The sequence below is a fragment of the Platichthys flesus genome, chromosome 7 (genome assembly GCF_949316205.1).
Source record: "Platichthys flesus chromosome 7, fPlaFle2.1, whole genome shotgun sequence".
NCBI lineage: Eukaryota > Metazoa > Chordata > Actinopteri > Pleuronectiformes > Pleuronectidae > Platichthys > Platichthys flesus.
In genome coordinates this window covers 5,056,674-5,070,881 of record NC_084951.1, presented here as the reverse complement: position 1 = coordinate 5,070,881, position 14,208 = coordinate 5,056,674, and the positions used below count along the sequence as shown (strand labels likewise).

Below are 14,208 nucleotides of genomic sequence, written 5' to 3'. Positions count from 1 at the left end.
TTTTTCAATAAAAGCCAAAAGCTTAATTTGAAATATATTGAGCGACACATATACTTTATTATTCATCTAAGAAGACGACTTGACATTAGACAAACTTGTGTTGCTGAGCTTGATTTTCTTGCTTGTATAAACTGCGTCATGACCCCAGCCTTATTTTAACACAATTCCATTTTATGTGCATGGTGCCAAATCCTAATTACATCTTCTCAAGGCACTTTGCATAGTAAGATCCAGAAAATATGGATAAAGCCAAACGTTCCCACAACAAGCAATCACTTCCCTTGTAACTGGAGAGAGAGGAAAGGTGGGTTGGTTCAAGACTGATTCTAAAAAAAATAGTTGGAGTGACGTTTATAGATGTAACGATATTATTAATGATAGAAACACCAGTTAATAGTAGTCTGAGAGACTCTGCTCTTCTGGGATTTTTTAATACAAATTTTTGCATTTGTTAAAAAAAGCAATCTCAGGATCAATATTTAAAGTAATAAAACTATTTCAGGCACCGAATTGGATTTGAAACAATTATAAAAAAGCTAGATTTTTTTTCTTAGGAGTCTCACAGGGTGTTTTATTTATTTTTTATATTTATTAACATGTGTTTACCTGCTGATTGGTGGTAGTTAGCAGTGGGTCAAAGTTGGTGGTGGCAGCAAAGACCCCGTGATCTGGTATTTATAGTGGAAGAGACATAAATAGCTCCCGTGTGTGTGGACACCGAGGAACCACACTGTTGAAAGATAGGACCACTGGAGCAGAAGGACTACGTTTTGCTGAAGGTAACAAATAGAAGACTGGCATTTATTATTTTATTTTATTTTTATTTGTACCCATAGTGACAGGTCTCTAGAAAGGGGCTATACAAATTCAAGTTTATATTTGTATAATTATTAAAACTAGAGTGTGTATAGTGGAGCTTGAAGACCATGCTGTTGCAGTAGAGATTTAGCTGCTGACTGACGAACTACTGTGTAATGTTGTTTTAGATTTCAATTCCACGTCATAATCTTCTTTCTGGATATAACACCCCTTGCACAAAGTTTACCTTATTGGAGTTTAGTTTTTTTTTCTATATAATTAGTAGTTAATAGTCTTTCTTATATGATTATTGACAGTTTGTTGACTATTTGCCTACCTACCTACCTACCCTCCTTCCTAGCTAACTAACTACCTACCTACCTACCTACCTACCTACCTACCTATCCTCCTTCCTACCTATCAACCCACCTACTTACCCACCCACCTACCTGATTTAACCTTGTGTAAACTATTCCCAGTTCAGCTGCACTATGCTGCAGTTACTTCCCCTTGTCAACAATCAGTTGTTCTCAGGTGTCTGGTTTAACGTTGATCTTTACTTTATCTCTCCGGAGGAACTCCTTGTGCATTTCAGATGACCACAAAGACAGAGGACGATGTTTGTCAATCAGACGATGACTTTGATGAAGATGAGGCAACACAGTATCTAATTGAACAAAGTCTGGTTCAGTATAGGAAACTCAAAGGATTGAATCCGAGGTAAATCTCTAACCGCACAGTGTTAAACGTCTGTTTCTGCTCATTGTTATTTAACGTCTTGCTTTTTGGCAGTGATCTGAAACCCAGTGATGATCCTGATGGGATTTTCAAAGCAATCAAGGAGGGTAAAATGTTGTATTTTTAAGCTAAGCTAAATCAGATTATTTATATCATCAAATCATTGATTATTATAATGTGTCTCAATGTGCAGGTGATGAAGATGCACTGAACAGACTGGCAGAGCAGCCAGAGACTCTGTCCAGAGTGGATGAGCGAGGATGGATCCCTCTGCATGAGGCTGCAGTGCAGCTCAATAAAAGGATACTAGAGATCATTTTCTCAGGTAGTTCAGTTAAAACAAAAGACATCTTCTTTTTGTCAAATTCTGCATATTGATTAGTTTGGTGTTCCAGCCTCAGCCCCGGGGGCCGTCCAATGTCGCACTTTGAAGGGTGAGACGCCACTGTTTCTAGCCGTGGTCCATGGAATCAGAGAGAACGCCACATTCCTGCTGCAGAACGGCTGCAGCCCGGATCTGCAGAACGACGAGCAGGATTCTCCTCTAGTGGCAGGTATCAGACAGCTTATTCATCTGAACGCAAAATGCTTCTCATTTTACACAAGATTAAAAAAAAAAAAAAAAAAAACATATATCTCTCTTCATCTCAATAATTTTGCAGCTATCCTTAATGACCAGTATGACCTGGCCACTCTGCTGCTCCGCTGCAGAGCCACAGTGGACCAGACGGGACCGCTCAACAGGACCGCTCTACATGAATGTGCTTTTTTAGGCCTGGAGAACTTTGTCTACCTGCTCCTGGAGTCCGGTGCCGACCCAAACGCATGCGACGTCAGAAAGAAGACGCCGCTGGCTCTGGCCGCACAGAATGGACATTTGAACGTGGTGGAGGCCCTGTTACAGAAAGGTCAAAGCCCAAATTCACGATTGACAATTTGTATCATAGGGTTTAACAAGGTTCGCTGTCCTCAATCCTCAACAAGAGTACCAGAATAAAACGGGGGGGGGGGGGGATTATATAGAAACCTCAGAGAGCCGCATGTGAGGATTCCTCTCCCAGGACAGACAGAAGTGCAGGAGATGTCGTTTCTAACACAGAAGATCAATTCATGAGAAAACACAGTGTGTAACATAGATGAAGAGGTGTACCAATGTCTACGGATAGGTTAAGTCAGAATGAAGGGAGCAGCGATGACAGTTGTAATAATGGAGGTATTTTCTGAAATAGCGACATCAGTGGAAGATATTTGTCTGTGTCTCTCTTTCATCACAATTTAAGTTGCTCTGACGATTTATGTTGGAAAAGTAAAGGGTTAAAACACAATTTGCATTTTGGCATATTTAAGCTTTGCACAATATATTTCAAAAGTCATAAATCTGGGGATGAATGTGGTCAAATGTATTATATCTCCTCCTTTCAGCTCTTCAAATCAAATCTCTTCTTTCCCTGCCATGTTTGTTCTGCAGGAGCCCATGTGTGGTGTGAATCTGACTCGGGGACTGTTCTATTTGATGCAGCGTCGTCAGGAAACCCTGACGTGATCTCCTTACTGCTGGACAACGGGGCCGATCCCAACCGACCTCTTTACAGCGGCCACCTGCCAATTCACCGTGTGGCCTACCACGGACACCGCCTGTGAGGAGAACCTGTAGCTGCTTTCAGACATGCACTGACCTCCGATTGCAAATGTCTAAGTGAGAGCCTCTGAACGCTCTGAGGACGACTAGTTAAAAGTCCAATGTTCACGGTCGATGATGTGAGAGCACAGCAGGAGATGTTTCTAGCATGCGACAGATGTAAAAAAAAAAGAAGACACATTAAAGACACAAAAATGACAAGGTTAGGAACCAATCGATAGACAAAAACAAATTACCTCTACCGCAAAATGAATACATTACTGTCCGTTAGACCCCCCCCTCACCCCTGTTGTTGTGAACGCGTCTGTGCGGAGAAGCTCCTGCTGTGTTGTTCACGTACAAAAGGCAAACTCCGGAGATGGTCTGAACCAAACTCTGTGGACGTCCTCTGCAGTTCGTGTCTGAAATGTTTCAGCCCCTTTTCAAACAGAGTGTGTGTTATCTAACGTGGACTCCTGTCTGACAGGGCACTGGAGCACCTCATCCCAGTGACTACACTGGATGCTGTGAGGGAAAGTGGGATGAGTCCTCTCCACTCGGCAGCTGCCGGGGGTCATCCCCATTGCGTGGAGATACTGCTCAAAGCCGCCTACGACCCAAACTTCATGCTTCACTCGAGGGTGCGAAGCAACTACGACGACGATCGCAGGTCGGCCCTCTTTTTCGCCGTGTCCAACAATGACCTTCAGTGCACCCGCCTGCTGCTAGAGGCCGGGGCCATGGTGAACCAGGACCCTATCAACTGTCTGCAGGTGGCTCTCAGACAGGGCAACTATGAGCTGATCAACACGCTGCTGAAGTTTGGGGCAAACGTGAACTACTACTCCCGCATCAACACCACCCACTTCCCCTCGGCTCTGCAGTACGCCCTGAAAGACGAGGTCATGCTGAGAATGATCCTGAACCACGGGTACGATGTCAAACGCTGCTTCGACTGTCCTTATGGAGACAGCTCCCACGACTACGCCCCCTGGACGACTTCCGTCATCAAAGACATGGTGGTGAGACGAAGCTGCTCCGAGAGACACAGGAGGAGAAGTGGCGGTAAAGACTTTCTTACACACCGTGTCTCCTTGTGCCTTTCAGTTTTGTGAGGTGATAACCGTGTCGTGGCTGAAGCACCTCTCTGCTCAGGTGGTGCGCATCATGCTCGACTACACCGACCATGTGACCTTCTGCACCAAACTGAAGGACACGTTGGAGGAGCAGAAACAGTGGCCGGAGATCTGCCACCTTCAAAGTAAGAGCTGCCGTGAACCTTCTTTGGAACGTTTACTTTCTTCCTGGCAGCCAAAGTGTATTGTTGATGACTTTTTGTTCTCTGCGCTCAGGAAATGCTCGGAGCCTGAAGCACCTGTGTCGGCTGCGGATAAGGGAGCATCTGAACCGCTTGCGTCTGAGAGAACCGGCCTTCATCAACTTCCTTCCTCTTCCTCCCAGTCTGAAAGATTACCTCCGCTACAAGGAGTTTGATGTGTACAGCAGGGGCAGCATGGGGAATCCCATGTGAAAACACACGCACACACACACTGATTTACAGCTCTCACAGACAGAGGGACGAACACAGTCAATGTTTGCTTTTTGTAGTGTTTTATGGATTTATGAAACTACTGTTATGTACAGTGATAATTCATTCTTTGTTTGAACATGTCTCTAAGATGCTGTGAAATAAGGATATTATTACCATCACCGTAATTATACTTGTTTAAAACTCAGGGTCTTTGTGTTATTAAATCTAATTTAGAATGTGAATTCAAAAAATTGCTAAAATATATTTTGTTAATTAATCATATGAGAATAAATTAGAGCAACAGAACATGCATTCAATCAAAAATGTTTATAAAGTCATGAAAAATACGTAAAACTGTGTCTTTCTCTTATCATGTGAGGAGGAAGAAAGGAGGCTGTTCTGTCTCTTTGTCTCTGTCTGGTGGTATGATGAGGTATTACAAGAGTGGTAATTGCTTCAATAAAAGGGTTTCTGCAATTTGTTCTTTGTGATTTAAAATAGTTTCACTTTCATACCTTGGACCAAATCCCATGTCCATCACATTTCTCTAAGTTAACGCAGTAACCATCTCCACAGCTTGGTGCAAATTCTTCTGTCTGCAAACCACAGACTGTCTTGCTAGGTGTGCGGCGCCCCCTTGTGACTATGAATTAAAGTTAAAAGGGATGGTTCACGGAAAAATGGAAATTCATTCATCTACTCAGCATTACCTGATGAGTTGACATAAAACAAATGTTTCCTGTGGCTTTGGAAGGAATTGTACTTTGGTGAACTTTGATCGGCAGTGATGCCTCACATTCACATATGTGTGACTGTGCCTTTAGTCGGAAAAATAAAGCTAAAACAAGTTAGAAATGAAATCATATGCATACACATCCAACTCATACCTGGGTTTGTAAACACATATGCACTCTATGACACACACACACACACACACACGCACACACACACACACACAGGACGCATGTCAGGAATTTACATAAAACATATCAAATTTATTTGTCTTCATCATTGCGAGTCAGACTTAATTTTGCTTATAAGAATATTTTATAGCTATATAATTGAGTTTCTTTTAGTGATAAAAATAAACACATTTCATTTTCAAAATCAATCTGTTTCTATATATTTCATAATAGGAAAGTCAGTGTAAATAGCAAACTACCACAATGTGGTCAAATTACAGCAAAACACACACAATCCTAAAAGCACTTTTGGTCAAATAACAGTTTTCTAATAACATACTCTGATATAATTTGTATTATAATGTATGACATCAATTATCATGGTGTATAAAATGAAACAAAAAGTGATCCACTTGTGATAGCTTAAAGACACAAACACCACACAGGGTGGTGTTGACATCTAGGTCAAACAGTGGTACAGTACATGGACAGAGGAAGTTTCTGTGATATAACACTTGGCGGCTAAACGTGTAAAAGTTACAGTAGCAGTGAAAATATGGAGGAGCCAGAGCAGCGTTGTATTTTCTGTCCCAGTCACAGCGTCAGTTCCACTGTCCTCTGGACCACAGCAGCAAACGGTGAACAGGCAGCGAGCGGGACGACCTCACACACAGGTCGAGTACTTCTGCACCTGGTCCCGGATCTGGTCCCGCACTAAGGTGGCGTTTTCCTTCAGCTTGTCCAGCTCCACGCCCTGCTCCTCCATCCGCAGCTTATTATTCTTCAACGTTTTCTCCAGTCCTGCAGAGAGGGACACAGGGGTCAACATGGGGCGGCAGCAGGAGGGGACTCATCATTTACTCATCAACAGGAATCACAAGAAAGTAATGCAGTGGTTCAGGCGACCACCTGAGAACTCACACCCAGTGAGAGTCAGAGCAGCCGGAGCCTCCACGACAAATTCAACTGTGCTGCCTTCTTCAGATCAGTGGATCAGGATCATGGTGGCAGTTGATCGTGGATTATTACTACAACTAGACTGCAGCTTAGATGTACAATATGCCTCCTCACATTTACCTCTATTATTGCAATTGTCTTTACTGCTCCCTTCATCTGTCATTTGGTATAAAAACATTGATACACCTCTCCATTTATGTTAGACAGTGTTGTTCTGATGATGTGCTGTGCTACACTCATCTTTCTACTTCTGTCCGTCCTGAGAGAGGGATGTGACTCACTGAGGTTTCTACACTGTTCTTTTTAGAAGTTTATCCTCACACTTGTTGAGGGCTCAGGGCAGAGGAAGTCACACCTTCTTAAAAACCAAGCAGGCAAATTGTGCTTTGTGAAGATGATCTATACAAATCAAATTTGATTCATTGATGAATGACCCTGAACAGTCGCAGACACAACAATGTTGATTAAGAATGTTACAACCTATTTTATATGTATTTATTTGATATCCCATTTAAAACCGATTCCTTTACTTTGAGTCACAGGAAGCAGCCATGCACACCGCCCACTCAGGGGAGAAACCTTCTTATGATAATCATAATCATCGTATGATACTTAAATATTATAAATGATACCTAATTCAAAATGTCTCAACTTCTTTGTCATCACTATGGTCTGTCAGTGTGTAGGTGTATATATATGCACAAACTCTCCTCTCTGTCTGGTTATTGTTCAGGATATGAAGGTGAACATAACCTGGCTATTAATCCCTGCTTGATTCTGAGCCGGATTTAAGGCCACATTAACATTGAAGCGACCTGGTCACACACACACACACACTTGAGTGGACGTCTTACTGGAAAAGTATCTTCTATTTTTGAAGAAGAATACTAACTTGCTGTTGTTTTCAGAAAACAAGCAGACATATGTCCCTTCCACCTCACTCAGTATCTCTGCCTCGACTCTTCGTCTTCAACTCTCCCTCCCCTTAGAGTCTAAGAAAGTCTCACTAATGAGAAGAAGGTTACACTTTCCACTCTTTATGGGATGCTTCATACTTTAATAGGCTTTTTGAGCTGTAAACATAACTGTAATAGCTGATGTAGAGTCACCTGTATGAGACCTCTCTAAATCATCAATTTTGACAGAGTTATCACCATCTAGGTGTGTCTCAGCTCGGCCAAACATCACTGCATCGTAAATGTATTTGATTCAATAGCCAGGGAAAGACATTTCCGCCGAACTTCAAAGATCTGACACGTACAAACACATCCTCACAGTAAATGATTTATAAAAGAGAAGAGGTGAACTGTTGCATTATGCTAAAAAGCCGTTGCATTCTCGCAGTCAAACCACACTAGCTAATAAAAAGCTTGTTAAGACGGAGAGCAGCTTCATGTACTCACTCTTGAGTTGTTCTATCCCGCTAGTAGCTTTTTTTAAGAGGTCGTCAGCCTCCTTCTTCATATCCTTCGCCTGCTGGTTGACGCTGTTCAAATCTTCGCCACCAAGAGAGTCCACCTTCATCCGCAGCTCACGGTACCGCTCCTCTGTGAGATTGAGGTTCTGGGAGGAAACATAATATCTTGTTACATTTTCACCTTATTTATTCTAAATAAATCTTGGTTAAGTCTTTCCCATTAATTATCTCCACTGTGGCAGTCTGCCCTATTCTAATTTCTCCCGCCATAGCTTCAGATTGTTACACGTCTCATGATAACAACAGATCTCTAACTTGGTGTTTTTACCGTCCTTGCAGACTGACAGGCCCTCATGTTTTCAGTTGCAGCTGTGAGCATGTCCAAAAGGAATGCGTTTCTCTCTCTTGCTTGAGATCTTTTTAGTCTGTGTCCCTGTCACTCGGAATCTGCTGTGAGTGATGTTTGAGCACGTGCTTGTGCACCCCAGGCTATCCTTTCATACATTTTGTTTAACCAAAACCCACAACATATCCAATGCATACCCGCTCCAGTGAGGAGGCCATGTTAGTGGCGTTGTTAGCCAGGGCTTTGGCGTTTTCCGCCATCTGTCTGTTCTGCTCCGTTTTGTTCCTCAGAGCTTCAACCCCCATAGAGAGGTTGCTCAAACGCATCATGACGTCCATTTGCTTATCATCCAGCTGGTCCAGCCTTATCTCCACCTGAGAGAAAATTACATTGTACTCAAGCAATTTGCCGGAATATACTCTTTTAGTTTGAAAGAATAAAAACCCTCAATTAAATAAGCACTTTACAGGCAGGAGACAATGGAAAATCAAAGATGGAAATGCACCTGTAGTTTGGCACATTGCAGCTAAGTAATTGCATGGTGAGTCATGCTGTACCTCAGCCGTCACCTCCCCCGTGCTGTACAGGTTATTGTTGGCCTCTTCCAGGGCGACCCTTGCTTTCTCTATGGCCTTTTCAGACACTTCCAACGCCTGCTTCGTGCTATTGACTTTGTCCTTCACTCCTTCTGCTCGCTTCCTGCACAACGTCACCAGAGAAAACAGAAAAGGTTGCAATTAAAACATTTATGTGAAAAATGCAAATTTATATTTTTGCTACGGCTGCTGTGTCTGAACACAACATCTGAAAGTGTCACTGGGAAACAGTGAAGCTGAGGGAACCTACAGAATAAATCAGAATCAGAATCAGAAGTATTTTATTGCCAAGTAGGTTTACACCTACAAGGAATTTGCTCTGGTTATTGGTGCTTACAATGAACATAGAAACATAAAACGCAATAAATACAACATACATAGGAAAAGCAATACAAAATTGAAAACCAGTATATATTTACATACTGTTTACTTCTTATTTACTCATTTTTTTACCAATATTTATACAAAGTAGCATTTATTTTGAGATAAACATTTCTGAATAAAAATATATGAAAGATAAAAGATATAACATAACAACATAAATGATCTCGACCTTGCTGTTTTGCTCTGTTGTATCATTGTATAGCTGTGTGCAACGCTTTTTGCCGCATTTTCTCACAATATTGTCCATAAAGTTGTTCCCATCCACACGTTTGTGTGGTAACTGCAGGATTCACCTGCAGTTGTTCTTTTGCATGCACTCACACTACTGCCGTTGAAGGAATTCATTTTGTGATTTTTTTCCCTGCATAGTTTATTTCAGTCTTCAGTCTGTACAGGAATACTGCAGCAATATTTGAGTGGAATTGAAAAAGTGTGTTTAGTGTTTTTAACAGCAAAGTGTGACTCTAAAATACAATCAGACACTTTTTCTTTTGCTTTGTGGGTGGATACAAGATTTTCTGCTAGTTTTTGCCGTCTCTTTCACATGCTCCTTCTAACAGCAAGCAAACACAGTTTTATGGTGAATGTGGTCACTGTTTTGAGAAGCAGCAGGATTACTTACTTGGCCTCTTGAGCTTCCTCAAGCAGCTCCTTGGCTTTGCTGATGTGCTGCAAGGTTTGGTTGACAATCCCCTCCATGTTGGTGAGGTTGGACATCCCATCCTTTATCCTCATGACCATGTTGTCCAGCGTGGTCTTGTTGAACGGCAGCTGGATTGCCAACACCTGCAGAGCCACTTTCTCTATGCTCTCTGGATCGGCTCCCTCCTCTGCACAACAGGGAGGAAGGAGAGTCAGCAGATTCAAAATGCAGAAACCCTCAAACACCACATCATGCTGTTCTGCTCCTGCAGGTGAACTCAGTTTAGCTGATTTAAGATCCATCTTTTAGAAGAGTTACCAGTTGGACTATGATCAACATACCAGTGAGAAAATCTCTGATCTTCTTAATAAAATCTTTGAGCTTCTTGTTGTTGTTTTCAAACTGGTCTTTCTTCTTCCGGGCCTTGTCCAGCGTGTTCATCGCCTGGTTCTTCACATCTTGCGTCAGAGAGGCGATGTCCTGGAGCTGGACACAGGAAACCCAGATGTCAAGTCAATAAAGAATCATTTATTTTTTATCAGGGCCAAGTCGTGGCAGATACCAGGATGCACTGGCACTCAGGTCCAGAGGAAGTACAGAATGTTAGAATTTGTTTCAGTACCTTCTTTGCGACACCCTGCAGCTCCTCATTTGCAGCGTTCAAACCGTCTCTGGCGAGCCCAGCCTGATGAAGGGCAGACACGGAGGCGCTCACCGTTCCGTTGCATCCGTCTCCTCCACACACACGATTACCCTGATCGTCGCGGCAACCGGCACCACCACACTGGCTGTCTGGGCAACTGCCATTAACGCTGTCATTGCTGTGACCACCACAAACCTGAAGGTACAAACAATGCATTATCTCTCACCTTGAGATCATTAGGTCAGTCAATTAGAAAAGAAAATAATAATCTGGAATCTGGAAAGGATTTATGATCCATGTTTAGCTCTATAAAGGTAAATCAAATTAGATCTAGGTATTAATACAAGGTATGAACAGGCCGACTTTTACTTTTCCAATATGTTTTCACGAAGTACTACATTGATCTATGGGGCCACAATGCAATCAGCCCTCACCTGAAGTATAAAAGTATGTCTGGTTGGTTAAAACACTTCCTGCCACTTATAGATCCAGTTCATCTCCATCTTTCCCTGTTCTCAGATGTACCCGGCGCACCTTGTCATGCTCCCTGTTCACTAACCACACACGCAGTCAATCAATCAATCAAAATTTATTTGTATAGCCCATATTCACAAATTACAATTCATCTCAAAGGGGTTTAACAGGGTGTGACATCCTCTGTCCTTAACCCTCAGCAAGAGTAAGGAAAAACTACAAAAAAACCTTTTAACAGGGTAAAAATACGTAGAAACCTCAGAGAGAGCCACATGTGAGGGATCCCTCTCCCAGGACGGACAGAAGTGCAATAGATGCCACGTGCAGGACAACATCATCAAGATTAAAGTCTTCAAGATTAAAGATTAAAGTCTCTAGCAGCATTTGATGAGGGTAAGCATCCCGAAGGACAACCCCAACATGACATGCCAAGCAGTCCCGCTGAAATCACAGTCCAAATGCAGTGCGTTGACTAGTGATAGCAAATGTTTCCACCACAGTTTAGCCTTAGTTTTAAAGTCAGTGCAGACAGTGTGTGTCAAACTAAAATCCATAATCGAGGCTACATCATGTGATTATCTTCTTTTTTGCTTTAATTCAGTTCGCCCGATGCTTTCAGCTCATTTCTGACCTTCCACTGAAGTGTATCTGTGTGTGATTGACTGCTGCTTCTGGGACCACCCTCCACTAGCATCTATGCCACTAGATGTCACTGTAACTCTAATAAATTGAGTATTATTTGAAAAAAATACTACATTAAAAAAATACTACATTCAGTCACAATCGAACGAACAAAAGAAACTTTGTCTACCTTGTTGCTGAGGAAATGAACCTTCTCATCCAGGTTGTGAGCCTTCTGCTGCAGCTCGCTCAATGATTTGTTCTGAGCAGCCAGAGAGCGGAGGAACTTGTCTTTACTGGCATCCAGCAGGTCTTCAGTAAGAGCGCGGGTTTCTTTGGACTGTTCCACCGCACCAGAGGGGCTGTACACTGAAGCGTTGCATTTCTCCTGAGCCTCGAATGACTGTCGATAGTACTTCTTGATTTTCTCAAACTGATCTGGGATGAGACAAGAACACGAGTTGGTGTTTGACAGTTATGATTGACAGCTAATTATTCATTATTTATTTACTCTTCTTTTGTTTGCTGTCATGAGACGTTGTGCCGTTGACCTTCATTTACTTAATTGAGTTTGCTACCTGCAAATCCTGAGGTGAGGTAGTCGTCCAGCACGTGCTGTTTGTGAGCCACAGTGATGTTGATGTCCCTGAGGTCCCTCTCCAGGTCAGTCAGTGTACGTCTCAGGGCCTCCTCTTCTCCTGCTGTTGTATTGAGCTCTCGGGTGACGCCCATCAGACGCCCATCTGTCAGTGCAATCTCAGCCCTGGAACATAAAAAGTGGTGTATTTACATAAACCACATTGTTTGCTAAGAGGTGAAAGAAGACAAATGCGTGAAGTTCCAAACACAGTTTGACATCTTCACCTGAGGTCATCAATGCTCTGTCCAATCAGCTGGTGAATCCTGTCGCTGTCCTGCACACTGATCAGATCCTGCACCTGCTTCAGCTTCATTTCCAGTTCTTTGATGTAGGTGTCATCCACTCCTGGCGTGACCCCGCTCTCCAGGATCTTCTGCACGGTGTACTGGATGTGATCTACATCCCTTCTGATCTGGCACACCGCGTCGTCCCACAGCTGAAAGCACGGGTGGCACCGGACACATTTTGGGAAAGCGTCTGTGAAGCCTCGAGCGCACTCGTCGCACTGCTTCCCCGCCGCTCCCTCCCGGCACTCGCACACTCCCGTCGTTCTGTCACACTGGGCCATCTCTGAGCCCAGCGGATGACAGTTACACTCTGAAGGGAAGGAACCAGGGAAGGAAGCGAAGAAAGACATTTAATTGTTTTCATATCGTAGATGTAGCTTATATGCTCTGACGGGTTCGGTGCTTTTTGAAGTCCGAAAATGTCTGCTAACAAGGTGAAATCCAGTGATGGACATTATACGGGATTCTTTGGCTTTGAATCTTAGTCATCATCACTGTATAACTTGCATTAGATTAATATAAGTGGAAAATCAGGACCTAACATTACAGAGTAGTCTTAATCTCGTTTTAATGATGTGATACATTATCAACCCTTGTTAAAGAATCTTTTCATTCATGTGTACACCGATTACTTGAATATATTTGCTTTCACTGTTTTTTAACATACTAACATGTTTTTTTATTATTATTGCTATTATTGAACTTGCAAAATAAACTTTGGAATTGCTCTACAACATGGCAGCAGTGGCTACAATGTAATATTATGGAGCAACTGCGACAGTCCACCAAATCTCCTCTAAAAGTATTTTGTTCACCAATTAAAATCCTAAAATTGTTATTCTGGGTCTTGGGTCAGAGTCTGTTGGCATTCGAAATGTCACATCCTAATCAGAGGCCTAGGATGAAAGATACCAGAATTCCCCTTGAACTGAAAGGAATGGCAGGTTGATTTTGCATACACTGATGGACTGTTGTTGTAAAGTCACTAAATATCACTGTTATAACCAGCTTAAAATCAATCCATCAAATTTAATTTGTATTGCCCTTATTCACAAATCACAATTTGTCTCATAGGGCTTTAACATGGTGCATTAACATGATGAGCATTCCTGTTCACAAATGCTTTATGGTTTTTATTTCAGGGTGGCTTACCTTGACACTGTACCTGAGGGTCACCCCAGTGGAACTGCTCACACTCAGTGCACTGTTTGCCTCCAAAGCCCGGACGACAGTGGCACTGGCCTGTGAACTGTGGGAGACAGAGAGAGAAAGAGAGAGAGCTTCATCAAGAATGATAGGCAGGCAGTTATGGATACAAAATAAATAACAATACGAATAATTGATCATTTTCATTTTAGACTAACTCACCATGTTACAGTGAGCACCCAGAGCGTGTTGTGGGTCACAGTGACAGGACTCACAGCCTCGGTCCTGACCAAAGTTCCAATGGTTCGGAGCGCACTGGTCACAGTTGTTTCCAGCCACGTTGTCCCTGCAAGGACAAGCTCCTGTTTGCCGGTCACAGTGACACTGTCCATCACTGCAAGCAGACTGCATAGTGCCAGCAGTCACACAGGTACAACCTGACAAGAAAACATAGATTTACACAGAGA

General features: G+C 42.7%; 2 protein-coding genes across 5 annotated transcripts in view; one reads left to right on the top strand and one right to left on the bottom strand.

Moving 5' to 3' along the window:
• Window positions 1-716: 716 nt before the first annotated feature.
• On the top strand, window positions 717-5,180 carry asb14b (ankyrin repeat and SOCS box containing 14b). 3 transcript variants are annotated; one of them, XM_062391155.1, is made up of 10 exons: window positions 717-779; window positions 1,374-1,518; window positions 1,591-1,643; window positions 1,730-1,861; window positions 1,932-2,090; window positions 2,199-2,444; window positions 3,005-3,173; window positions 3,642-4,176; window positions 4,262-4,415; window positions 4,507-5,180. In XM_062391155.1, exons 2-10 carry the CDS (start codon window positions 1,394-1,396, stop codon window positions 4,683-4,685), a joined length of 1,752 nt encoding a protein of 583 aa, XP_062247139.1. In that variant the 5' UTR covers window positions 717-779; window positions 1,374-1,393; the 3' UTR covers window positions 4,686-5,180. The 3 variants fall into 3 exon arrangements, with proteins under 3 accessions (XP_062247139.1, XP_062247140.1, XP_062247141.1); XM_062391156.1 differs by having other exon boundaries at window positions 738-779; window positions 1,394-1,518; XM_062391157.1 differs by lacking the exons at window positions 717-779; window positions 1,374-1,518; window positions 1,591-1,643; ... (1 more) ...; window positions 1,932-2,090; window positions 2,199-2,444 and having other exon boundaries at window positions 3,098-3,232.
• A 496-nt stretch (window positions 5,181-5,676) lies between these two features.
• lamb2l (laminin, beta 2-like) overlaps window positions 5,677-14,208 on the bottom strand; it is a 58,056-nt gene continuing 49,524 nt past the window's right edge. For both annotated transcript variants that reach the window (XM_062392523.1, XM_062392524.1), the window contains exons 24-35: window positions 13,964-14,178; window positions 13,748-13,844; window positions 12,533-12,905; window positions 12,247-12,431; window positions 11,859-12,106; window positions 10,553-10,768; window positions 10,272-10,416; window positions 9,910-10,117; window positions 8,865-9,006; window positions 8,505-8,681; window positions 7,948-8,107; window positions 5,677-6,388 (exon numbers count right to left, since the gene is read on the bottom strand). In XM_062392523.1, the coding sequence (XP_062248507.1) occupies window positions 6,252-6,388; window positions 7,948-8,107; window positions 8,505-8,681; window positions 8,865-9,006; window positions 9,910-10,117; window positions 10,272-10,416; window positions 10,553-10,768; window positions 11,859-12,106; window positions 12,247-12,431; window positions 12,533-12,905; window positions 13,748-13,844; window positions 13,964-14,178 (2,303 nt within the window). In that variant the 3' untranslated portion in view covers window positions 5,677-6,251. The remainder of the gene's footprint in view (window positions 6,389-7,947; window positions 8,108-8,504; window positions 8,682-8,864; window positions 9,007-9,909; window positions 10,118-10,271; window positions 10,417-10,552; window positions 10,769-11,858; window positions 12,107-12,246; window positions 12,432-12,532; window positions 12,906-13,747; window positions 13,845-13,963; window positions 14,179-14,208) is intronic.

Excerpts from the sequence above, each read along its gene's own strand:
- asb14b (XM_062391155.1), top strand. The coding sequence starts at position 1,394 with ATGACCACAAAGACAGAGGACGATGTTTGTCAATCAGACGATGACTTT. Across the intron at positions 2,091-2,198 it reads GGATTCTCCTCTAGTGGCAG|CTATCCTTAATGACCAGTAT; the intron begins GTATCAGACAGC and ends ATAATTTTGCAG. Across the intron at positions 4,177-4,261 it reads CCGTCATCAAAGACATGGTG|TTTTGTGAGGTGATAACCGT; the intron begins GTGAGACGAAGC and ends TGTGCCTTTCAG.